Below are 25,405 nucleotides of genomic sequence, written 5' to 3'. Positions count from 1 at the left end.
CCGTTTTCGCTACAGTCGGCATGTTTTTACTGATGGTATTAAAATACTGGCCCCACAGTATATGACAGAGTTTAAATTCTTCTAATACCTTGGAAGCATCCCCTGGTCCTCACAACTATCACATACCTTTGAAAAATGAGTATCGAACATTTCTCTAATGCTGTATTATAAAAAAAATATTGACCACTGGGGGTATAAACTTGTTTATGACAACAATCGCAGATACAAAGGCCCTGTTCAACTATTATATTAAGGCCTCAAGCATCATATCGTTGTCTAGATATTATGTCAATGGCGCATCTTTCATATTTATTCGGTCATCATACTATTTTTGCATCAATGATAAATAGTACAGAACAAAAATATTAACAATGTCAGACACTACAAACACCAAAGCAATCTATGTTGTAGTAAATGGAGAATTGATTTTTATCTGTTAGGAATTATTGTCTTACGAATATTCGATACGGCAATTTAAATGTAAAATGCCTTATCTTGATACTTTGGTTGACATGGGAAAAGCTTACCGAGGTTATTTTGTTAATCAAAGGGCCAGTATATGTTTTTCAGTTATCGCAAATGATACAAATTCTTATGCGCTTCAATTTTCTGCCAATCAAAAGAGGCAAAAATCTGTACACTTTATGATAAATAGCAACAAAGTCGATCAAAATGAATAGGCTAGGTTTATTATACGGGCCTGATAATTTCTTGTTTAATTATAACCATTAAAAAAGATCTTAATAACTATATCGACACCCAGGTTAAGGCAGCAGGTGTTACGAGTTTTTGTCTATAAAACATTCTTAATTCTGTCTGTTTTTCTTTACGCTTGTCTGCTGTCCGGAACGCTGAAGCATTCGCTGCTTCTCATGCCAACAACATGTGGCACCTCACAAATAAATATCTGATATTTCTTAGTTTAGTTCATGCCACTTCTAAAGCATATATGTGATACTTATCAATGAAGCATATATTGCTTCTCAGGCCGAGGTATGCCGATCTATAAGCCAAAAATAAGCATAGACATATTATCTCTCAAGCCAGGATATGCCGCTGGAAAAAAAGTTTACAGTGGAGGTGACAATAAGAACTGATATTCCCGGGAATAGCGGATACCACTTTCTAAATATTGATGTCTATTGTCCTTTTCTTTTAAAAAAATAACAGAAAAAGTGTATTGCCTCAAATATTTGCCCACATTGGACAAAGAAAGGAGTTGTTTATTAAAATTAATTGCCTTATTCATATTGACTATGACAAAAAAGTTTCAGAAAGTTGCTGTTGCGGTTTTTCGAACCGTAAAAACAAAGCTACATCAAGGCACACCAGTGTCTATTTAAAAACGAGCTTTCGTTTGGGGCTTTGACAAATGTTTTTAGACTCGCTGTAGATATGTATTTCGGCAGACGGTCTTACGTGCTCTCTTTCAAAATGGCTCATTTTTAGTTAGCGTGTAGCAGTTGCATATTCAAGTCATTTTGATTGGTTTAAAATTGATTTGCTGTTTTAGGGAGTTGCAATCCAATGAAACTCTTTCCCAACTTAACGGACATCATGGTCCGGTACTGCAAAACAATGTAAAACCCTTAACTTTTGAAACGCATACCTTTCTTTTTTATACGTCGACTTGTAATATAACCATTTGCAAAATATGTCCTTTATTTTCCAAAGCATGACCGTATTGTAATATAATCGTTTGTTTTCGTGTATCAAAAACAAGGTGTTCTTGAAACTTTTTTTTGTTTAAAAAAAAAAAAAGATGCACCCTCTGTTACTGTGCGTATGTGACTACTTGGGTAAATAAAACGTCAAGCTGTTTCTGCGTTATATAAACAAATGGTATCACTGTGGTTTGTTTAGCGCATACAACATATAGAAAACACTATGTAAAAAAAAAAAAAAATATTAAACAAAAGAAAAAGGGCTTATGATCAACACATTGTATTCAAAGGTAAATATAAACATGTGGTTTAAAATGGACAAAATACGTGTATGGATTTTTAACACCTAAATTAAGCTCAAGTTTAAGGTTTAGAGCAACAGGTAACCATAAGAAAATTCTTGGGTGTAACTAACTTTTTGGGGACAGACGACATTCTTATCATGTGTACAAACACGACCTAACGTTTTTATCTTCTCGCTTGCATTGTTCATGAAATTTTCCTCTGCAAAAAACGATCCGCTTTATAGTGAAATAAATATCGAAAAGAGTCATTTAATATTACAGAAAAAAAAAAGTTTGGCATTTCTAGAATTAAATCACAAGATTTTATTTTATATTTTTGCCGCGCATCGGTAAACCCGAAAATAGAATTTTTAGGCAAACCATAAAATAAATAGTGCCTTAAAGTCGTACATAGATGTCCATGCTACATTTACGTTCGTTTTCACAAGCATTGTACTATGTCAGTTTTTAATTTCAGGGAATACGATCTATACTGCTATAGGCCGCATGTAAGCAAAGGGTAGAAAAGTTTATTATGCAAAAAAAAAAAAAAAAAAAAAAAAAAAAAACTTTTTACCGTGTATGTGTATGTGGTGTGCGTATGTATGTGTGCGTGCATGTGGGGTTTTGTATCGCATGGTTGGTCTTTTGTTTACTGTTAATAACTCCTACTCCTGTGTAATTGTTGTTATTCCCTTTTGTCGAGAATTGCAAATTCCATCAGAATCAACAAATACTGCAAATATGTTACAATAGCAGTTTTAAAAAAATAGAAGTGAAGAAAAAATACACAAGAAAAACCAAACGGAGATAGAGAGCGTACCGAACCAAGCGTGTGTGTGTAATTTATTCTACCAAAAACATACATGTTCTGGGTACTCAAAGCTTAAAAAATGCAGTCATTTCCCGGCCAGACTCCAAATAATGGAAATAGCCGTTTAACATTAGTGTAGTACATAATTCACATAAAGAGAGCATCTCCTTTCAAAAAAGAAACATAACAAGGACATAGGCCGTTCCATCATTTTCTCAAAAAGTGGCGCTATATATTTGCCCCCCCCCCCCTTCAAAAATAGAGAAAATAAAGAGCTATGTACGTTTAACATTCGCCGAAGGCGTATATTTCTTTGTTCGTTGATCTGACGTAAAAGGATTTTTTATTTTTTCGCAACTATGTATCAAAATAGTCCAAGTTTCAAGTGTTACAACAGAAAAAAAGAAGCACGAACGAGTGTATAGTGGCAAACAAGATCTTTGTACCACAGTTTGTTACTCGGCATAGTAAAAAAAAAAATCCTCACGGACAATAATAGTAACAGTTTACTTTTTACTAAATCATTCGAAATAAACAAAAAGTTCCTCTTCTTCTTCTTCATCTTTTCTTTTTTTTTACTTAGAAAAAAAAAGCCTCCCTATTAGGTTTCTTTTTTTTTAAACACACAAAGCTCATTTATACAAAAAAAAAAAATCTTTTTTACCTAAAAACCCACAAAAAAAAAAGTCTTTATTTCTATACCCACCTATACTCATTTTTTTTTGTAACTAAATGTTTGAAAAAAGTGAAAAATTCCCTGAAGGATGGTTCTTCATCAAGAACAACAGCAACGGTTATGTTTTAATGGTTGATAACGAATCCCAGGAAGCCGGTAGCCCTGTTGTACTCGCTACTTTGCGTACAAAGGACTATAATTCTCAACTTTGGCGACATGATCCCAAAGGTTATCTTGTCAATAAAAAATCAGGTCAAGTGATGGATATCGCAAAGGGTAAGTTTTTTTTTATTTAATATAGAAAGTGCTACAAAATGACGGGAGCATACCGAAATTCGGAACTCTAAATTTGAAAACACTTCTAACTCCGTTTTGCATTGCACAGGCACACCAAAGGCAGGCGTCGATATTGTGCAACGCGTTCAATCCACCGATGTCAAGGAAGACGTAAACTATCAAACTTTTGGTCTCTCCCCTTACGGTCATGTATACTTAGTCAATAAGCCCACACTCATTCTCGGCATCAAGGAGTCTTTCTTTGCTCGTCGTGAAGGACTTCATGTTCACCTCCAACTTGTCGATAAACGTCACCTTGACCGTAAGGAGCAACGTTGGGATTTCGTACTCCCTATTGTCAAGGAAAGAGCTGTCGAAAGAAGCCCTAGTTCTAGTACTATCAAAAGCGTTACCCCTAGTGTCAAGGTTCCTGCTGTTACTCAAATCAAGGAAGATGGTAATTATATTTTATATATATTACATAAATTACGTGTCATCCACATCCCAGATCGCCTAATTTTAGTTTTATTATTTTAATTAGATGCCCGTTCTATTCGCTCTACCGCTGACTCTTGCACTAGTCTGGACCATGACGACGCCAACGCTGTTCCTTGTGGTTCCTTCCCCGAGACCCCCTTCTTTTTAAAGTCGGATGCCTCTGGGCTCTACATCAGTGTCGAAGTCGCCACTTCCATGACTTCTGGTACCCAACTTACAATCGATGCTCTTCGTAAAAGAGCCTATGACAGTCAACTCTGGACTTACGAACATGCCACTCATCATATCGTCAATAAGAATTCTGGGTTGATTCTCGGTATCGAATCAAACTCCATTAAGGATGGTGCAGATATTATCCAATCCACTCCATCAAATGAAAAATCCCAAACCTGGATCTTGTCTCCTGAGGGAGAGCTTACTTTGAAAAGTGATACGAGCTACGTGATTGGTTTCAAAGAAAGTTGGTTCGGTAGCCGTGAAGGTGCTCATCTCCATCTTCAAAAGAGAAAGCAAGGTCACGGACATCAAAAGTTCACTGTCGTCTTGCCCATCTTCAAGAAGTCTGAAACCGTAAAGACTGAATCAAGAGGCGTATTCCCTAATGGTTGGTTCTTTGTAAAGTCTCAAGCTAGAGGTCTCGTGCTTACCGTCACAGAGTCTGGTGTTATTGCTGCCGAAGTAGCTGCTCAAAAATTGGATACTTCAAACTACTCCCGTCAACTCTGGAAGTACAGTGAAGGTTATATCATTAACAAGGCTTCTGATATGGTTCTTGATATCCGTGGTGGTAAGTTCTTTTTTTTTTTTTTTTTTTTTTTTTTTAATAGTCTGTAGTCATTTAACAAATTGGTCTAACGCGAGAACTTTAAAATAGGTTCCATCACTAGCGGTGCAGGTATCTGTCAATATAAGCAAAAGAGCCACGAAAACCAAAATCAACAATGGGCTTTATCCCCCGAGGGTATCATTTTCCCTCAAGCCAACAAGAACCTTGTCTTGACTGTCAAGGAAAACGAAACTGTTCGTTCTTCCTTGTATTTGAGCGAAAGACGTTCTGCTGGTCACAAGGAGCAATGCTGGAATTTCGTGTTACCTGTTTTCAAGAAAAAGACAAGTAAGACCTGCCTCGAAAATACAAAACGTGCATTTTAATTATTTAAAAATACTAACTATCCTACCCTGTCCTTTGTAGCTACTGTCACTAAAATCAACACATTCCGATATGCCACCTATCCTTCTGGTTGGTTCTTTGTACGTTCTTATGTCTATGGTTCAACCACCGAATCTCCTTTGGTCTTAACTGCTCGCGATAAATCTGTTGAATTGAAATCCCTTGATCGTCAAAACTGGCAATATCAACTTTGGTCATACTCTTCTGGAAAATTGGTCAATTATGCCACTGATTTATCTATCGATGTTAGCTGTAAGTGTAATTATTTATTTTAACGCGATTTGTCATCTCACATCCCATTTATAGCCTTTGCCGCTGGCGCTGACTTGATCCAATCCAACTCAACCAATCAAAAGTGGTACATGACTGTGGACGGTTATCTTATCTATGGATCCTCTGATTCTAAACTTTCTCTTGCCGTTGAAATCCAAGAAAAGAACAAATACAGACTCACACTTTCTAGCCACAAGTATTCTGAAGAATTACGTTGGGGTTTCTTGATTCCCAAGTTCGGTTACCGTTACGGTTCCCAGGTTCTTTCCCAATGGTCTATTTCAATCCTTAGAGAATGGCGTAGCACCACCACAACCACTAAAAAAATCAATCGTCACCCTGTTGCTCAATGGCCTCAAGGTGAATTCTACATTGGTGGTCCTGATGGCCTTGCCTTAGCTCCTGAAAAATCAGAGGCAGGTTCTGAACTCGTCATGAAGAAGCTTCAAGTTGATCTTAGCAGTTTGTTCAAGTGGACTTATAAAAATGGATATCTCGTGCATTGTGCTACTGGTCTGGTTATGCGTGCTCAAGGTAATGAGAAAAAAAAAGCTTAATTAAGTCGTGTAACATACTTAACGCGTATCACTTTTTTTTTATAGATAAATTTACAGAGGGCGCTAAACTTCAATTGAGCTCGGAAGCTGCTGGTGATATTTATCAATCCTGGACTATGAGAACTGATGGTTCCATCATGTCTAAGAGAGATGAGCAATACGGTCTTAACCTTGTTCAAGTGAATGGTGTTTGGACTATCAGAATTACAACCACCACTTACTATTCTTGGAGAGTTCTCTATGGAAGATACGAGACACGTTACTCTGAACAAGAAAAGAAGGATGTTTCTTACCTTACAAGTTTCCAAAGAATTGTTTTATCTATCTGGACTTATCAAAAAAGTATGCAAAAAAAAAAAAAAAAAAAAAAAAAAAGCTTTACTAAATAATTTTGTTACATAGGTGCTGAAGTTGAACGTAAATTGGTCACTCATTCATACGGTGTTTTCCCCAAGGGATGGATCTTTATTCGTTCCAAGTGCGACGATAGCCTTATTGTTACTGTTTCTGACAAAAAGAAGGGAGCTAAATTGATTTTGGCTAAATTAGACTTCAAGAGTTACAGACGTCAATTATGGAGATACCGTAGCGATGGTTGTTTAGTCAATTTCGAAACTGATTATGTGATCGATGTTGCTGGTGGTAAGCTTTTATCCAACTCAAACATCATTCAATGGAGTCCCAAATTCTTGCGTGCAAGTCGTAAAAACCAAATGTGGGGTCTTTCCATCGATGGCCATCTTCATCCTCAATCCAATTCTAACTTGGTCCTTGGGTCCTTAACTGATGCTAAGGAAGGTGCCGAATTAAAATTGGTAAAGCGTGGTGATTTGTCACTTGATTATCAACAATGGACTTTTGCCTCTCCTATTTTCAAGAATTGCACCCATACTACCCACGCTGCTCAACAAGCTAATAAGGATAGTCTCGTTTTAGAAAAGGTCGGAAGTGCATACTCGTTAGAACAATCCAGCTCAGAGCGTTACGAACGTGTCACAAAAACGATCATCACTCGTCGTTGGGGTGTTTTCCCTGAAGGCGGATTTTTCATTCGCTCTACCCACAACGGTAAAAATTTGGCATTGACTGTCGAAAAGACCGAATCTTCAGGCTATAGAATCGTTATCCGTACATTGAACTTTAGTGCTTACAGATGGCAACTTTGGACCTACAAGGATGGTTACTTGTATAACGAAGAGACCGGTTTGGTTCTTGATGCTCAATCATCTCAAGATATTCCTGTTGAAGGAGAGCAATCCGAAGTTTACCTTAAAGAAAAGGCATTCAATGAAGGTCAATTCTGGGACCTTGGTGTGGATGGTGAAATCCACTTGAGATCCAATGCTAGATTGGCTATTGGTGTTGCAAATTCTGATGAAGCATCTGTCGAAGGTGCCAAGGTAGGTATCAATAAAATTCGTATCATTCGTACTAACGTAGATGGAAAGCAAGTCTCCACACTCAAATCCGAACAATGGTTACGTTGGTCTTTCTCTAAGCCCGTATTTGGAAAGCGCGTTGGTGGTTCCACCGAGGGTGAATTGGAAATTGAAAAGTGTGAAGATGAGAAGGTTACTGTTAAGGAAGCCGAGGAAGAGTTAGACGAAGAGGAGGAGCAAGAGGAGGAGGCTGAAGCAGAGGCCGAAGCTGCCGCAGAGGCTGCAGAGGAGGATGAGTTCGAGATCCAAACTCCTATTCAAACACCTTCATCATCTACCTCCACATCTTCTAATGCTGCTGGTGTCGCCATCGTTACTGCTGGCGCCGTTGTTTCTGTGGCCTCAGGTGCTGCTGCTGCTATCAATGTAGTTACAGAAAATCCCAAGACCGAGGAAAAGACCCACGTTGCTACTATTACTACCGTCGATTCTTCTGTTAAGACTGACCTTGCTGCCACTGTTGAAGCTCCTGTCAAGGCTGAAGCTCCTGTCAAGGTTGAATCTCCTATTAAGATCGAAGCTCCTGTCAAGATCGAAGCTCCTGTTAAGACTGAAACTCCTGCTACAGTTGAACCTGCTGTTTTGAAGAAGTCTGATTCATCGAGATCTAACCGCCTGCACCGTAAAGACTCTTTCCAATTGGACGAAAATTATATTCCTACTGGTTTTGAAAAGATTGTACGTTACAAAACACACCATAACGGCCTTCCCTCAGGATATTTCTTCATCAAAAGTTCTTTGCATGGTTATGTTTTAGATGTTGTTGGTGATATTAAGGAACACAGTTTTGCTGTATTGACACGTATGAAGTCAACCGATTATGCTAGTCAACTTTGGACATATCAGAATGGCTTCTTAGTTAATCTTAAGGGCCGTACTTTAGTTTTGGATGCTGCTACTGATGCTCTTACTGCCGGTGAGCGTCTTCATCTTTCTACTCGTCATGCCAAGAATGAAAATGCCGAAGACCAAATTTGGGAATATGCACCTGAAAAGTGTATCCATCTCAAGGCTAAGCGTTCTCTTGTGTTGTCTCTCAAGGAAACTAAGCGTTCCGATAAGTATGTTCAAATCGATGTTTACGTTCAAGAATCCAAGTCTCTTGTTAAGAAGGAAGCTCGACCTGAGCAACATTGGGAAATTTTGGTACCTGCTTTGATTCCTATCAGCCAAGGTGAATCAGGTGTCAAAATCATTGAATCCGGAAAGGTCGAAAAGGTTACTAGCTCTGCTTCAGCTGTTATTTCTTACAAGTGGCTCAAGGAAACCTATTGCCATAAGGTCACATCCCAAAACCAATGGCCCGGTACTGAAGGTTGGTTCTTCATTCGCTTCGGTGTGGAGAAATACTTCTTAGGCTCCGGCGAAACTGCTCAAAGTCAAGTCGGTCTTTACAAACTCTCTGACGAGATTGATTACAGAAGATTCTTATGGACTTATGTTGATGGCTACTTAATTAACTATAGATACATGCTTCGTCTTATTTTAAGTACTTGTAAGTTTTTATCTTTTTTTTTTTTTCGCCCTCTAGCACTTCTCTTACTCACACCCCCATTTTTTTTCCATAGCTCATCAATGGGTTTTGTCCAACTCTCATAGCACTCTCAACCAAAAGTTTTATATCTCTGCTAATGGATCTGTCTCTGTTCGCATTTCCAAGACTATTTACTATATTCGTTTTATTCGCACAACTTCTGGTTCTTACAAACTTGGTATCACTTCCGATAGTACATCTAGTGAAGCTCAAGGATTGGAGCTCCATATTCCCGTCATCTCTGACGCTGAATATCAGAAGAATTCAGTTTTAGCTATTGCTTCTGCTAACGCATGGATCTATAAGCAAAAATCAGACTGGAGCATTTTAACAAGTAACACAACTCAAAGAGGTATCTTCCCTGTCTCTACTTGGTTCTTTGTTAAGGTCAGCGGATCCTCTGACGAATTGGTTCTCGCTGTACAAGAAAACAGCTCTCAACTTGTTTTGAAGAAGTTGAACTTTAAGGCTTTCAAGAGTCAGTTGTGGACATACAATGATGGTCTTTTGATCAATTATGGCAACAAATCTGTGATCGATATTCAAGGTAAGATAGATAAATAATAATATAAACTATATCGATATTAATTTTTTTTTCTAAGGCAACATCGAATTATCTTCCAAGGTCATTCACTCAACTGAAGCTGGTGTTAGTAGCCAAAAGTGGATTTTAACAGCCGACCAATACATCGAACTCGATAGCCACGATTATTATGTTCTTGGTTCTTCTGATATTAAAGATAATGCTGCTGTTTTACTTGGTACATCTAATGCTACAAACTCTGTTAAGACAATCCAATGGAAGTTCTCTGTTCCTGTATTTGGTAAGGGCACAACTAAATTATCAACCGCATACAACATCACCAAAGCCATTGAGAATGGTGTTGCTATCGAAAGTACCCAAGAAGTTCCTTCTGTAAAGAAATCAGCTTTGACTCTCACACGTACAAACAATAAGAGTTCTTACATCATTTATCGCGAGATCCGCTTAATTATCAGCTGGTGGAGAATTATCTTTATTCGACGTATCTCTATGTGCCGTACCCAAGAAGAATATCTTGATGTTCTCGAGGAATACCGCCAAGTTTTATATGGCCGTTTTATCCAATATATCAGTGTATATGGCGCCACTATTAGTAGAGAAGAACGCCGTGCCCTTGAACAATCTATTGAGGAAGCCAAGTCTACTCTCGAAAAAGAAATTTTCAACAAATCAACTACTTACCTTAAGACCTTAAAGTCCGACCAAGTCGTTGATGCAGATAAATTCGATATCGTTGCTGTTGTCACCAAGTCTTGCACTGATTTGGATAAGAAGTACGAATCTGTCGTCGCTAAATATGAGAAGGATAATGCCGCTAAGAAGGAGAGTGCATCTAACAATGTTGTAACGGAAAAGAAATCTCAATTGCAAGTGGACAGTGTTCTTACTACAGTCAGCACAATCCAGGTTACAATCCGTTATTGGTATAGAATCCTTTACATTCGTATCACTGAGGCATCTAAGAATGGTGCTAAGCCCGAAGAAATTCAAAAGTTAATCAAGGATTCTCATCAAGAAGTACAAAATGAATTAAAGAAGTTGAGCCAATCCACAACTACTACCGTCAACAATTGTACTACCCTCAACGAAGCCGATAAGAAGTCATTGGAACAAACCGTCACTGCTGTTATCGAAAAGTCTAACACCGAATTAAACCACTTCGTATCCAAGGTAGAGAAATCTTCAGATGTTGCTTCCGTCGAAAACTGGAAGAAGTTGACAAACGAGGTTGATCACAACTTGAATGTTAAATTCAATGAGTGTAAAAAGATTATTCATAAGTGCGATACTGTTACCAAGCCTGAGCTTGAGAATGAACAAGTTACTCAAGAAGATGTTGAAGATTCTACTATTGAAATTGTTACTACTTTGGCTGAATCTAAAGCATACGTTGTATCTTGGTTTACAAATGTTTACAAGGACCTCTCTTGGTCTATTGATCATCAATCTGTTTCAAATAACTCCCAAAAAGATACCCTTACTATTATTGACGCCGCTGAACTTGATATTATCTCCAAGATTGATGAGTCTACAGCTTTAATCAGTGTACTGTCTGCCAACCTTACTTATCTTACCTGGGCTGAGCGTCGTAGCTTGATCACTTACTACATTACCATGAAGGGCTATATCGTAGCCAACATCAAGCAATTCAGACAATCCCTTACTGAGTCCACTGATAAGGATACTATTCTCAAGATCTGTCATTCCACCTTCGGTACCGACGGTCAAGAAGATATTGTCAAACACATTGATGAAATTTTAGAAAATGTCACAACAAAGGGCACAACTTCTACCTCAACAATTGTTGTTGAAAACGAAAAGGGCACAACTACTGTTGTTGACGTTGAAGAATCAGTTGGTGTTATTGAAGAAAAGAAGAATGTTTCGGTTATTGATGAGACCAACCAATCCAGAGTTACTGTCACTAAGGATTTAGTCCCTTCAAAGGATATCAAAATCATTGAAAAGGATTCCCAATCAGTAACCATTGGTGTAATCGATAATTCTGAGACCACATCTCCTCACATTGATGTTGTTACCAATGTCTCTGATACAATTACCGTTGGTGCTATCGATGTCCATGAAGCAACCACTGTTGAAACTGTCATCAAGAACCAAGATTCTGTTACGGTCGGTTCCGCTGTTGTTGATAAAATTACACCTGTTGACACTGAGAAGACAACCTCTACAAACACCGATGTCATTACCAAGGAGTCAGAATCCGAAAACACCGATATTGTTGAAGATAACAAAAACAAGCTTGTCACCAAGGACACTACCGTCATTGTGACTAAACCAGTCACCAAGGAGACTACTGTGATTGCTTCTAAGCCTGTTGAAGGTGTAACCGTTGTCGAAGAAGTTAAGAAGCACGCTGATGTTATTGTTGTTGAGGACATCAAGAAGCAAACTGATGTTGTTGTCGAAGAGAAGCTCTCTAGTAAGTTGTATTTTTTTTCTCTTTTTTAATAATATACTAACATATTTTTACAGCTGAAGTTATCGAGACTGTTGAACACATCGAAGTTGTCACTGACAAGACCAACACTTGGTTTGGCGACTTAGTTGAGAAGGTTAATGGCATGATTGAAGTTGGTGAAACTCCCGAAGCCGTTGATGCTGTCATTGTTGAGGAAAAGGCCAAGCTCCAAGTTGTTCTTGATAAGTCCAAGAAGGAATTGCCTGTCTCTGAAACCAAGGATACTAACACTGAAACCACTGATTCCATTGCTTTCTATGACAAACTCCAAGTCTCTATCGAAACTCAAGTCGAAGAGGTCAAGAAGACTGTCAAGGATAGCTATGCTCCTGAATCCGAAGTAACCAAGATTGATGTCCACACTGTCAAGGAAGACTTCAAGAAGGCCGTCGAGGTTGAACTTGTTGAAGCCAAGACTGTTGTCTACAAGGATGCTGGTGTTACTGAGTCTGAGGTTACTGTCATTGCTACCAAGCCTATTGAGCACGTCAAGCACGAGACTGTCAATGTCTGCAAGCCTACTAAGCCTGTCACCAAGGACACTACTGTCATTGTTGCTAAGCCTGTTGAAGGTGTTACCGTTGTTGAAGAGGTTAAGAAGCACGCTGATGTCATTGTTGTTGAGGACGTCAAGAAGCAAACCGATGTTGTCGTCGAAGAGAAGCTTTCTAGTAAGTTGAATTGTTTGTATCTCTTTTGATAATATACTAATATATCTTTACAGCTGAAGTTATCGAGACTGTCGAACACATTGAAGTTGTTACTGACAAGACCAACACTTGGTTTGGCGATTTAGTTGAGAAGGTCAATGGCATGATTGAAGTTGGTGAAACTCCCGAAGCCGTTGATGCTGTCATTGTCGAAGAAAAGGCCAAGCTCCAAGTTGTTCTTGATAAGTCCAAGAAGGAATTGCCTGTCTCTGAAACCAAGGATACTACCACTGAAACCACTGATTCCATTGCTTTCTATGATAAGCTCCAAGTCTCTATCGAAACTCAAGTTGAAGAGGTTAAGAAGACTGTCAAGGATAGCTATGCTCCTGAATCCGAGGTCACCAAGATTGATGTCCACACTGTCAAGGAAGACTTCAAGAAGGCCGTCGAGGTTGAACTTGTTGAAGCCAAGACTGTTGTCTACAAGGATGCTGGTGTCAGCGAGTCTGAGGTTACTGTCATTGCTACCAAGCCTATTGAGCATGTCAAGCATGAGACTGTCAATGTCTGTAAGCCTACTAAGCCTACAACCAAGGACATTACTGTCGTTGTTACCAAGCCTGTCACCAAGGACACTACTGTCATTGTTACCAAGCCTGTTGAAAGTGTTACCGTTGTTGAAGAAGTTAAGAAGCACGCCGATGTCATCATTGTTGAAGATGTCAAGAAGCAAACCGATGTTGTCGTTGAAGAGAAGCTTTCTAGTAAGTTGCATTTTTTTTCCCCTTTTTTAATAATATACTAACATTTTTTTTCAGCTGAAGTTATCGAGACTGTTGAACACATCGAGGTTGTCACTGACAAGACCAAGACCTGGTTCGGTAAGTTAGTTGAGAAGGTGAATGGCATGATTGAAGTTGGTGAAACTCCCGAAGCCGTTGATGCTGTCATTGTTGAAGAAAAGGCCAAGCTCCAAATTGTTCTTGATAAGTCCAAGAAGGAATTGCCTGTCTCTGAAACCAAGGATACTACCACTGAAACCACTGATTCTATTGCTTTCTATGACAAGCTCCAAGTCTCTATCGAAACTCAAGTCGAAGAGGTTAAGAAGACTGTCAAGGATAGCTATGCTCCTGAATCCGAGGTCACCAAGATTGATGTCCACACTGTCAAGGAAGACTTCAAGAAGGCCGTCGAGGTTGAACTTGTTGAAGCCAAGACTGTTGTCTACAAGGATGCTGGTGTCAGCGAGTCTGAGGTTACTGTCATTGCTACCAAGCCTATTGAGCACGTCAAGCACGAGACAGTTAATGTCTGTAAGCCTACCAAGCCTGTCACCAAGGACACTACTGTCATTGTTACCAAGCCCGTTGAAGGTGTTACCGTTGTTGAAGAAGTTAAGAAGCACGCCGATGTCATCATTGTTGAAGATGTCAAGAAGCAAACTGATGTTGTCGTCGAAGAGAAGCTTTCTAGTAAGTTGCATCTGTCTTCTTTTTTTTTAATAATATACTAACATGTTTTTACAGCTGAAGTTATCGAGACTGTTGAACACATCGAGGTTGTCACTGACAAGACCAACACTTGGTTTGGTGATTTAGTTGAGAAGGTTAATGGCATGATTGAAGTTGGTGAAACTCCCGAAGCCGTTGATGCTGTCATTGTTGAAGAAAAGGCCAAGCTCCAAGTTGTTCTTGATAAGTCCAAGAAGGAATTGCCTGTCTCTGAAACCAAGGATACTACCACTGAAACCACTGATTCTATTGCTTTCTATGACAAGCTCCAAGTCTCTATCGAAACTCAAGTCGAAGAGGTTAAGAAGACTGTCAAGGATAGCTATGCTCCTGAATCCGAAGTCACCAAGATTGATGTTCATACTGTCAAGGAAGACTTCAAGAAGGCTGTCGAGGTTGAACTTGTTGAAGCCAAGACTGTTGTCTACAAGGATGCTGGTGTTACTGAGTCTGAGGTTACTGTCATTGCTACCAAGCCTATTGAACATGTCAAGCACGAGACAGTCAATGTCTGTAAGCCTACTAAGCCTACAACCAAGGACACTACTGTCATTGTTACCAAGCCTGTCACCAAGGACACTACTGTCATTGTTGCTAAGCCTGTTGAAGGTGTTACGGTTGTTGAAGAGGTTGAGAAACACGCCGATGTCATCATTGTTGAAGATGTCAAGAAGCAAACTGATGTTGTCGTCGAAGAGAAGCTTTCTAGTAAGTTGCATCTGTCTTCTTTTTTTTAATAATATACTAACATGTTTTTACAGCTGAAGTTATCGAGACTGTTGAACACATCGAGGTTGTCACTGACAAGACCAACACCTGGTTCGGTAAGTTAGTTGAGAAGGTCAATGGCATGATTGAAGTTGGTGAAACTCCCGAAGCCGTTGATGCTGTCATTGTTGAAGAAAAGGCCAAGCTCCAAGTTGTTCTTGATAAATCCAAGAAGGAATTGCCTGTCTCTGAAACCAAGGATACTACCACTGAAACCACTGATTCTATTGCTTTCTATGATAAGCTCCAAGTCTCTATCGAAACTCAAGTCGAAGAGGTTAAGAAGACTGTCAAGGATAGCTATGCTCCTGAATCCGAAGTCACCAAGATTGATGTTCACACTGTCAAGGAAGACTTCAAGAAGGCTGTCGAGGTTGAACTTGTTGAAGCCAAGACTGTTGTCTACAAGGATGCTGGTGTTACTGAGTCTGAGGTTACTGTCATTGCTACCAAGCCTATTGAGCATGTCAAGCACGAGACAGTCAATGTCTGTAAGCCTACCAAGCCTACCACCAAGGACACTACTGTCATTGTTACCAAGCCCGTTGAAGGTGTTACCGTTGTTGAAGAAGTTAAGAAGCACGCCGATGTCATCATTGTTGAAGATGTCAAGAAGCAAACCGATGTTGTCGTTGAAGAGAAGCTTTCTAGTAAGTTGCATTTTTTTTCCCCTTTTTTAATAATATACTAACATTTTTTTTCAGCTGAAGTTATCGAGACTGTTGAACACATCGAGGTTGTCACTGACAAGACCAACACCTGGTTCGGTAAGTTAGTTGAGAAGGTGAATGGCATGATTGAAGTTGGTGAGACTCCCGAAGCCGTTGATGCTGTCATTGTTGAAGAAAAGGCCAAGCTCCAAGTTGTTCTTGATAAATCCAAGAAGGAATTGCCTGTCTCTGAAACCAAGGATACTACCACTGAAACCACTGATTCTATTGCTTTCTATGACAAGCTCCAAGTCTCTATCGAAACTCAAGTCGAAGAGGTTAAAAAGACTGTCAAGGATAGCTATGCTCCTGAATCCGAAGTAACCAAGATTGATGTCCACACTGTCAAGGAAGACTTCAAGAAGGCTGTCGAGGTTGAACTTGTTGAAGCCAAGACTGTTGTCTTCAAGGATGCTGGTGTCAGCGAGTCTGAGGTTACTGTCATTGCTACCAAGCCTATTGAGCATGTCAAGCACGAGACAGTCAATGTCTGCAAGCCTACCAAGCCTACCACCAAGGACACTACTGTCATTGTTACCAAGCCCGTTGAAGGTGTTACCGTTGTTGAAGAAGTTAAGAAGCACGCCGATGTCATCATTGTTGAAGATGTCAAGAAGCAAACTGATGTTGTCGTCGAAGAGAAGCTTTCTAGTAAGTTGCATCTGTCTTCTTTTTTTTTAATAATATACTAACATGTTTTTACAGCTGAAGTTATCGAGACTGTTGAACACATCGAGGTTGTCACTGACAAGACCAACACCTGGTTCGGTAAGTTAGTTGAGAAGGTCAATGGCATGATTGAAGTTGGTGAAACTCCCGAAGCCGTTGATGCTGTCATTGTTGAAGAAAAGGCCAAGCTCCAAGTTGTTCTTGATAAGTCCAAGAAGGAATTGCCTGTCTCTGAAACCAAGGATACTACCACTGAAACCACTGATTCCATTGCTTTCTATGACAAGCTTCAAGTTTCTATCGAAACTCAAGTCGAAGAGGTTAAGAAGACTGTCAAGGATAGCTATGCTCCTGAATCCGAAGTCACCAAGATTGATGTTCATACTGTCAAGGAAGACTTCAAGAAGGCTGTCGAGGTTGAACTTGTTGAAGCCAAGACTGTTGTCTTCAAGGATGCTGGTGTTACTGAGTCTGAGGTTACTGTTATTGCTACCAAGCCTATTGAGCACGTCAAGCACGAGACAGTTAATGTCTGTAAGCCTACCAAGCCTGTCACCAAGGACACTACTGTCATTGTTGCTAAGCCTGTTGAAGGTGTTACGGTTGTTGAAGAGGTTGAGAAACACGCCGATGTCATCATTGTTGAAGATGTCAAGAAGCAAACAGATGTTGTCGTCGAAGAGAAGCTTTCTAGTAAGTTGCATCTGTCTTCTTTTTTTTTAATAATATACTAACATGTTTTTACAGCTGAAGTTATCGAGACTGTTGAACACATTGAAGTTGTCACTGACAAGACCAACACCTGGTTCGGTGATTTAGTTGAGAAGGTTAATGGCATGATTGAAGTTGGTGAAACTCCCGAAGCCGTTGATGCTGTCATTGTCGAAGAAAAGGCCAAGCTCCAAGTTGTTCTTGATAAATCCAAGAAGGAATTGCCTGTCTCTGAAACCAAGGATACTACCACTGAAACCACTGATTCCATTGCTTTCTATGACAAGCTCCAAGTCTCTATCGAAACTCAAGTCGAAGAGGTTAAAAAGACTGTCAAGGATAGCTATGCTCCTGAATCCGAAGTAACCAAGATTGATGTCCACACTGTCAAGGAAGACTTCAAGAAGGCCGTCGAGGTTGAACTTGTTGAAGCCAAGACTGTTGTCTACAAGGATGCTGGTGTTACTGAGTCTGAGGTTACTGTCATTGCTACCAAGCCTATTGAACATGTCAAGCACGAGACTGTCAATGTCTGTAAGCCTACTAAGCCTACAACCAAGGACACTACTGTCGTAGTTACCAAGCCTATTACCAAGGACACTAGTGTCATTGTTGCTAAGCCTGTTGAAGGTGTTACCGTTGTTGAAGAAATTAAGAAGCACGCCGATGTTATCATTGTTGAAGATGTCAAGAAGCAAACCGATGTTGTTGTCGAAGAGAAGCTTTCAAGTGAGTGTTTTGTTTTATAAATATGTTTGAATTTTTGGTACTAACTTGTTTCTATAGCTGAAGTTATTGAAACTGTGGAACATATCGAAGTTGTTTCTGAAAAGACTAATGGATGGTTCGTTCATTTCATTGAAAAGATTAATAGTATGCTCGAAGTCGGTGATTGTGCCGAGGACGTAAATGCCGTTATTGTTGAAGAAGAGGCTAAGCTCCAAGTTGTCCTTGAGAAGTCCAAGACCGAGTTACCTGTCTCTGGTTCCAAGGACACTAAGCCTATTGATTCTATTGCTTTCTACGACAAGCTCCAAGTCTCTATTGGATCTCAAATTGACGAAATCAAGAAGACTGTCAAGGAAACCTATGTCCCTGGTTCTGAAGTTACCAAGATTGATGTTCACACTGTCAAGGAAGATTTCAAGAAGGCTGTCGAGGTTGAACTTGTTGAAGCCAAGACTGTTGTCTACAAGGATGCTGGTGTTACTGAGTCTGAGGTTACTGTCATTGCTACCAAGCCTATTGAGCATGTCAAGCACGAGACTGTCAATGTCTGCAAGCCTACCAAGCCTGTCACCAAGGACACTACTGTCATTGTTGCTAAGCCTGTTGAAGGTGTTACCGTTGTTGAAGAGGTTAAGAAGCAAGCCGATGTCATCATTGTTGAAGATGTCAAGAAGGAAACTGATGTTGTCGTCGAAGAGAAGCTTTCTAGTAAGTTGCATCTGTCTTCTTTTTTTTTAATAATATACTAACGTTTTTTTTCAGCTGAAGTTATCGAGACTGTTGAACACATCGAGGTTGTCACTGACAAGACCAACACCTGGTTCGGTAAGTTAGTTGAGAAGGTGAATGGCATGATTGAAGTTGGTGAGACTCCCGAAGCCGTTGATGCTGTCATTGTTGAAGAAAAGGCCAAGCTCCAAGTTGTTCTTGATAAGTCCAAGAAGGAATTGCCTGTCTCTGAAACCAAGGATACTACCACTGAAACCACTGATTCCATTGCATTCTATGATAAGCTCCAGGTCTCTATCGAAACTCAAGTCGAAGAGGTCAAGAAGACTGTCAAGGATAGCTATGCTCCTGAATCCGAGGTCACCAAGATTGATGTTCATACTGTCAAGGAAGACTTCAAGAAGGCCGTCGAGGTTGAACTTGTTGAAGCCAAGACTGTTGTCTACAAGGATGCTGGTGTCAGCGAGTCTGAGGTTACTGTCATTGCTACCAAGCCTATTGAGCACGTCAAGCACGAGACAGTCAATGTCTGTAAGCCTACTAAGCCTACAACCAAGGACACTACTGTCGTAGTTACCAAGCCTATTACCAAGGACACTAGTGTCATTGTTGCTAAGCCTGTTGAAGGTGTTACCGTTGTTGAAGAAATTAAGAAGCACGCCGATGTTATCATTGTTGAAGATGTCAAGAAGCAAACCGATGTTGTTGTCGAAGAGAAGCTTTCAAGTGAGTGTTTTGTTTTATAAATATGTTTGAATTTTTGGTACTAACTTGTTTCTATAGCTGAAGTTATTGAAACTGTCGAACATATCGAAGTTGTTTCTGAAAAGACTAATGGATGGTTCGTTCATTTCATTGAAAAGATTAATAGTATGCTCGAAGTCGGTGATTGTGCCGAGGACGTAAATGCCGTTATTGTTGAAGAAGAGGCTAAGCTCCAAGTTGTCCTTGAGAAGTCCAAGACCGAGTTACCTGTCTCTGGTTCCAAGGATACTAAGCCTATTGATTCTATTGCTTTCTACGACAAACTCCAAGTCTCTATTGGATCTCAAGTTGACGAAATCAAGAAGACTGTCAAGGAAACCTATGTCCCTGGTTCTGAAGTTACCAAGATTGATGTCCATACCGTCCAGGAAGACTTCAAGAAGGCTGTCGAGGTTGAACTTGTTGAAGCCAAGACTGTTGTCTACAAGGATGCTGGTGTTACTGAGTCTGAGGTTACTGTCATTGCTACCAAGCCTATTGAACATGTCAAGCACGAGACTGTCAATGTCTGCAAGCCTACCAAGCCTGTCACCAAGGACACTACTGTCATTGTTGCTAAGCCTGTTGAAGGTGTTACCGTTGTTGAAGAGGTTAAGAAGCAAGCCGATGTCATCATTGTTGAAGATGTCAAGAAGGAAACTGATGTTGTCGTCGAAGAGAAGCTTTCTAGTAAGTTGCATCTGTCTTCTTTTTTTTTAATAATATACTAACGTTTTTTTTCAGCTGAAGTTATCGAGACTGTTGAACACATCGAGGTTGTCACTGACAAGACCAACACTTGGTTTGGTGATTTAGTTGAGAAGGTTAATGGCATGATTGAAGTTGGTGAAACTCCCGAAGCCGTTGATGCTGTCATTGTCGAAGAAAAGGCCAAGCTCCAAGTTGTTCTTGATAAATCCAAGAAGGAATTGCCTGTCTCTGAAACCAAGGATACTACCACTGAAACCACTGATTCTATTGCTTTCTATGACAAGCTCCAAGTCTCTATCGAAACTCAAGTCGAAGAGGTTAAAAAGACTGTCAAGGATAGCTATGCTCCTGAATCCGAAGTAACCAAGATTGATGTCCACACTGTCAAGGAAGACTTCAAGAAGGCCGTCGAGGTTGAACTTGTTGAAGCCAAGACTGTTGTCTACAAGGATGCTGGTGTCAGCGAGTCTGAGGTTACTGTCATTGCTACCAAGCCTATTGAGCACGTCAAGCACGAGACTGTCAATGTCTGCAAGCCTACCAAGCCTGTCACCAAGGACACTACTGTCATTGTTGCTAAGCCTGTTGAAGGTGTTACCGTTGTTGAAGAGGTTAAGAAGCAAGCCGAACTCATCATTGTTGAAGATGTCAAGAAGGAAACTGATGTTGTCGTCGAAGAGAAGCTTTCTAGTAAGTTGCATCTGTCTTCTTTTTTTTTAATAATATACTAACATGTTTTTACAGCTGAAGTTATCGAGACTGTTGAACACATCGAGGTTGTCACTGACAAGACCAACACTTGGTTTGGTGATTTAGTTGAGAAGGTTAATGGCATGATTGAAGTTGGTGAAACTCCCGAAGCCGTTGATGCTGTCATTGTTGAAGAAAAGGCCAAGCTCCAAGTTGTTCTTGATAAATCCAAGAAGGAATTGCCTGTCTCTGAAACCAAGGATACTACCACTGAAACCACTGATTCCATTGCATTCTATGATAAGCTCCAGGTCTCTATCGAAACTCAAGTCGAAGAGGTCAAGAAGACTGTCAAGGATAGCTATGCTCCTGAATCCGAAGTAACCAAGATTGATGTCCACACTGTCAAGGAAGACTTCAAGAAGGCCGTCGAGGTTGAACTTGTTGAAGCCAAGACTGTTGTCTACAAGGATGCTGGTGTCAGCGAGTCTGAGGTTACTGTTATTGCTACCAAGCCTATTGAACATGTCAAGCACGAGACTGTCAATGTCTGCAAGCCTACCAAGCCTGTCACCAAGGACACTACTGTCATTGTTACCAAGCCTGTTGAAGGTGTTACCGTTGTTGAAGAAGTTAAGAAGCACGCCGATGTCATCATTGTTGAAGATGTCAAGAAGCAAACCGATGTTGTTGTTGAAGAGAAGCTTTCTAGTAAGTCGTATTTCTTTTCTTTTTTCTAATAATATGCTAACATTTTTTTTCAGCTGAAGTTATCGAGACTGTTGAACACATTGAAGTTGTCACTGACAAGACCAACACCTGGTTCGGTAAGTTAGTTGAGAAGGTTAATGGCATGATTGAAGTTGGTGAGACTCCCGAAGCCGTTGATGCTGTCATTGTTGAAGAAAAGGCCAAGCTCCAAGTTGTTCTTGATAAGTCCAAGAAGGAATTGCCTGTCTCTGAAACCAAGGATACTACCACTGAAACCACTGATTCCATTGCATTCTATGATAAGCTCCAGGTCTCTATCGAAACTCAAGTCGAAGAGGTCAAGAAGACTGTCAAGGATAGCTATGCTCCTGAATCCGAGGTCACCAAGATTGATGTCCACACTGTCAAGGAAGACTTCAAGAAGGCTGTCGAGGTTGAACTTGTTGAAGCCAAGACTGTTGTCTACAAGGATGCTGGTGTTACTGAGTCTGAGGTTACTGTCATTGCTGCCAAGCCTATTGAACATGTCAAGCACGAAACCGTCAATGTTTGGAAGCCTGCTACCAAGGACGCTAACGTCTTTGTAACCAAGCCTGTTGTGGGTGAGGTTATCGTTGTTGAAGATATCAAGAAGGTTACTGAAGTCATTCATGATGTTAAGAAGCCTTGTGGTGTCGTTGATGAGGTTGTTGAAGTTGTGAAGGATGAAGTTGTTGAAGGTGAAGTTAAGATTGTTGAAGGTGAAGTGAAGATTGTTGAAGGTGAAGTGAAGATTGTTGAAGGTGAAGTGAAGATTGTTGAAGGTGAAGTGAAGATCGTTGAAGGTGAAGTCAAGATTGTCGAAGGTGAAGTTAAGATTGTCGAAGGTGAAGTCAAGGTTGTTGAAGCCGAAGTAGTAAAGAAAGATTCTATAGTTGTCGTTGAAGAAAAGCTCCCTGGTAAGCTATTTTTATTTCTATTTTTATAAAAATTAATATGTTTATATTAAATCTTCTTTTGCTTTAGTTGAAGTTATCGAAACTGTCGAACATATCGAAGTTGTTTCTGAAAAGACTAACGGATGGTTCGTTCATTTCATTGAAAAGATTAATAGTATGCTCGAAGTCGGTGATTGTGCCGAGGACGTAAATGCCGTTATTGTTGAAGAAGAGGCTAAGCTCCAAGTTGTCCTTGAGAAGTCCAAGACCGAGTTACCTGTCTCTGGTTCCAAGGATACTAAGCCTATTGATTCTATTGCTTTCTACGACAAGCTCCAAGTCTCTATTGGATCTCAAGTTGACGAAATCAAGAAGACTGTCAAGGAAACCTATGTCCCTGGTTCTGAAGTTACCAAGATTGATGTTCATACTGTCAAGGAAGATTTCAAGAAGGCTGTCGAGGTTGAAATTGTTGAAGCCAAGACTGTTGTCTACAAGGATGCTGGTGTTACTGAGTCTGAGGTTACTGTCATTGCTACCAAGCCTATTGAGCATGTCAAGCACGAGACTGTTAATGTCTGCAAGCCTACCAAGGCTACCACTAAGGACACTACTGTTATTGTTACCAAGCCTGTTGAAGGTGTTACCGTTGTTGAAGAAGTTAAGAAGCACGCCGATGTTATCATTGTTGAAGACGTCAAGAAGCAAACCGATGTTGTTGTCGAAGAGAAGCTTTCAAGTGAGTGTTTTGTTTTATAAATATGTTTGAATTTTTGGTACTAACTTGTTTCTATAGCTGAAGTTATTGAAACTGTCGAACATATCGAAGTTGTTTCTGAAAAGACTAATGGATGGTTCGTTCATTTCATTGAAAAGATTAATAGTATGCTCGAAGTCGGTGATTGTGCCGAGGACGTAAATGCCGTTATTGTTGAAGAAGAGGCTAAGCTCCAAGTTGTCCTTGAGAAGTCCAAGACCGAGTTACCTGTCTCTGGTTCCAAGGACACTAAGCCTATTGATTCTATTGCTTTCTACGACAAGCTCCAAGTCTCTATTGGATCTCAAGTTGACGAAATCAAGAAGACTGTCAAGGAAACCTATGTCCCTGGTTCTGAAGTTACCAAGATTGATGTCCATACCGTCCAGGAAGACTTCAAGAAGGCTGTCGAGGTTGAACTTGTTGAAGCCAAGACTGTTGTCTACAAGGATGCTGGTGTTACTGAATCTGAAGTAACTGTTATTGCTACCAAGCCTATTGAACACGTTAAGCACGAAACTGTCAACGTTTGCAAGCCTATCAAGATCACCAAGCCTACCAAGGACACGACTATCATTGTCACTAAGCCCAGCACTGAAATTATTCATACAGGTTCTGTTATTGTTACTAAGCCCGTGACCAAGGATGAAATTATCTACGAAACTGTTGAACAAGCCGAAACTGAAACTCGTAAGGCTTTGACTATCACAGTCGAAGCTACCAAGTCCAGATTTAGTGCATGGTATGATGTCTTCTATGGAAGAATCAGAGCTATCCCTGTCGATGGTGAACATTACAAGACCGAAGTCCAAAAGGTTATTACTAGTTCTCTCGACGAAGCTCAAGTTATTATCAAGGAGTCCAAGGCTGCTTTAGATTACTCTGTTCCCAAGGAATGTGATGCTCAAATCATTAGTACTGTTAAGGCTACTCAAAAACAAGCTATTGAATCCTTGGATACCATCTATACTATTGTTTCTGAACAAGTCACTGTTATTGAACAAGTTGTTTCTACCACAGATGTTGAATTGATCCAAGAAAAGATCCAAGTCATCGAAGAGCAATCTAGACGCAAGACCTGTACTGCTATTGAATCTACTACCGAGACTGCTATCTCTGCTGGATTCGAAGGAAAGACAATCACTTGGGTTGAGACTACTCGTATCCCTGCATCTTTCAAGGGTGTCAAGGTATTTGCTTTCGACTTGATTGATTCTGTCGTCAACTATCGCGCTTCTATCTCCAAGGCTTGGTATCTACTCGTCAACAAGAAGAGCGCCTGTACTTTTGCTCATATCAATGTCCAACAATTCATTATCCGTTGGTACAGTCTTTACCTCCAACTTCGTATTGAAGCTAGATACTCTGTCTCTGACAGCACTATTCTTCTCAATGCCTTGAGATTAATCTTGGTCGAATTCTCTATTGAATCCGCCTTTACCGAATCTGAGTTGATTACACTCTGTTCTGCCTGGCTCAAGCTGGAACTCTTTGAAGATGCATCTGCCAGTATCCGCAAGATCAAACAACTCGATGGTGTCTATGCCGTTGCTATTTCTCATGCATTCAGTATTCGTACAATGATGGATCTTGCTCGTAGCGGTTGTCTTTGCTGGCACGCCCAGTTTACGGCTGACATGTTTGCTGCCTGTACTATCAACAATGGTACCAGTGAAGAAGTCACCGTCGTCAGCAACACTGCTATGCTCCTCGGTTTGAATGACGCCAGTGAACTTGCTGTTGTTTCTTCTAACCCCAAGATTCTCGCTGCTGCCAAGGAGAATGGATCCAAGACTGTCTTGATTAACCGTTACGGTTTGGAAGCTTCTGGTGCTGCTGAGGCTGATGTCTCTGCTGTCGCCGTTGCCGGTGCCGGTGCCTCTGCTGCATATGCTTCTGGTGTATACAGTTCTGGTGTTTACACTTCCGAAGTATTTGATTTGGAGTTCTCTGCTCTTGATATTTTCTCTGAAAGTTTCGAGTCTTTCTACTATGAATCCGAAGTTGTTTATACAAAGATCGAAGTACCTGTCACTCGCTCTTGGTTCCAAAGAGTCGTCTCTACCGTTACTGAAACTGCCGAAACCGTCTCTCACGCCATTATTGGTTAAACTTTAGCTAGTATTTTCTATTATTATCAAATTATTTAAATAAAATTTTAAATTAAAAAAAAAGTGTTATTG

General features: G+C 40.2%; 4 protein-coding genes across 4 annotated transcripts; all 4 read left to right on the top strand.

The window, feature by feature from the left end:
• Nucleotides 1-3,324: 3,324 nt before the first annotated feature.
• EV154DRAFT_436996 (uncharacterized protein) lies at nt 3,325-12,170 on the top strand (the record flags this gene model as incomplete). The annotated part of the gene is made up of 10 exons (XM_051596837.1): nt 3,325-3,714; nt 3,824-4,171; nt 4,256-4,999; nt 5,087-5,326; nt 5,405-5,635; nt 5,690-6,190; nt 6,259-6,555; nt 6,616-9,147; nt 9,221-9,733; nt 9,789-12,170. Coding segments are annotated over exons 1-10 (8,007 nt in total), but the record flags the coding sequence as incomplete, so codon positions are not given.
• Nucleotides 12,171-12,778: 608 nt separating this feature from the next.
• On the top strand, nt 12,779-20,739 carry EV154DRAFT_436999 (uncharacterized protein; the record flags this gene model as incomplete). Its single annotated transcript, XM_051596838.1, has 10 exons — nt 12,779-12,880; nt 12,934-13,626; nt 13,681-14,337; nt 14,392-15,084; nt 15,138-15,794; nt 15,849-16,505; nt 16,560-17,216; nt 17,271-17,818; nt 18,527-18,671; nt 20,181-20,739. Coding segments are annotated over exons 2-10 (5,175 nt in total), but the record flags the coding sequence as incomplete, so codon positions are not given.
• A 601-nt stretch (nt 20,740-21,340) lies between these two features.
• Nucleotides 21,341-22,957, top strand: EV154DRAFT_496176 (uncharacterized protein). Its single transcript, XM_051600122.1, has 3 exons — nt 21,341-21,548; nt 21,616-22,515; nt 22,555-22,957. Exons 1-2 carry the CDS (start codon nt 21,363-21,365, stop codon nt 22,513-22,515), a joined length of 1,086 nt encoding a protein of 361 aa, XP_051461592.1. The 5' UTR covers nt 21,341-21,362; the 3' UTR covers nt 22,555-22,957.
• Nucleotides 22,455-25,400, top strand: EV154DRAFT_36135 (uncharacterized protein). Its single transcript, XM_051595016.1, has 4 exons — nt 22,455-22,486; nt 22,560-23,204; nt 23,268-23,707; nt 23,768-25,400. The coding sequence occupies exons 2-4, from the start codon at nt 22,643-22,645 to the stop codon at nt 25,331-25,333; spliced, it is 2,568 nt and encodes an 855-aa protein (XP_051461591.1). The 5' UTR covers nt 22,455-22,486; nt 22,560-22,642; the 3' UTR covers nt 25,334-25,400.
• Nucleotides 25,401-25,405: the final 5 nt, after the last annotated feature.

Source organism: Mucor mucedo (assembly GCF_025094135.1).
Source record: "Mucor mucedo strain NRRL 3635 chromosome Unknown EV154scaffold_12, whole genome shotgun sequence".
NCBI classification, from domain to species: domain Eukaryota; kingdom Fungi; phylum Mucoromycota; class Mucoromycetes; order Mucorales; family Mucoraceae; genus Mucor; species Mucor mucedo.
The sequence above is the reverse complement of the archived record's forward strand: the minus strand, read 5'-3'. Positions and strand labels throughout refer to the sequence as shown.

Excerpts from the sequence above, each read along its gene's own strand:
- EV154DRAFT_496176 (XM_051600122.1), top strand. The coding sequence starts at position 21,363 with ATGTCAAGCACGAGACTGTCAATGTCTGCAAGCCTACCAAGCCTGTCA. Across the intron at positions 21,549-21,615 it reads TGTTGAAGAGAAGCTTTCTA|ACTGTTGAACACATTGAAGT; the intron begins GTAAGTCGTATT and ends GAAGTTATCGAG.
- EV154DRAFT_36135 (XM_051595016.1), top strand. The coding sequence starts at position 22,643 with ATGCTCGAAGTCGGTGATTGTGCCGAGGACGTAAATGCCGTTATTGTT. Across the intron at positions 23,205-23,267 it reads TGTCGAAGAGAAGCTTTCAA|TTATTGAAACTGTCGAACAT; the intron begins GTGAGTGTTTTG and ends CTATAGCTGAAG. Across the intron at positions 23,708-23,767 it reads AATCTGAAGTAACTGTTATT|ATCACCAAGCCTACCAAGGA; the intron begins GCTACCAAGCCT and ends AAGCCTATCAAG.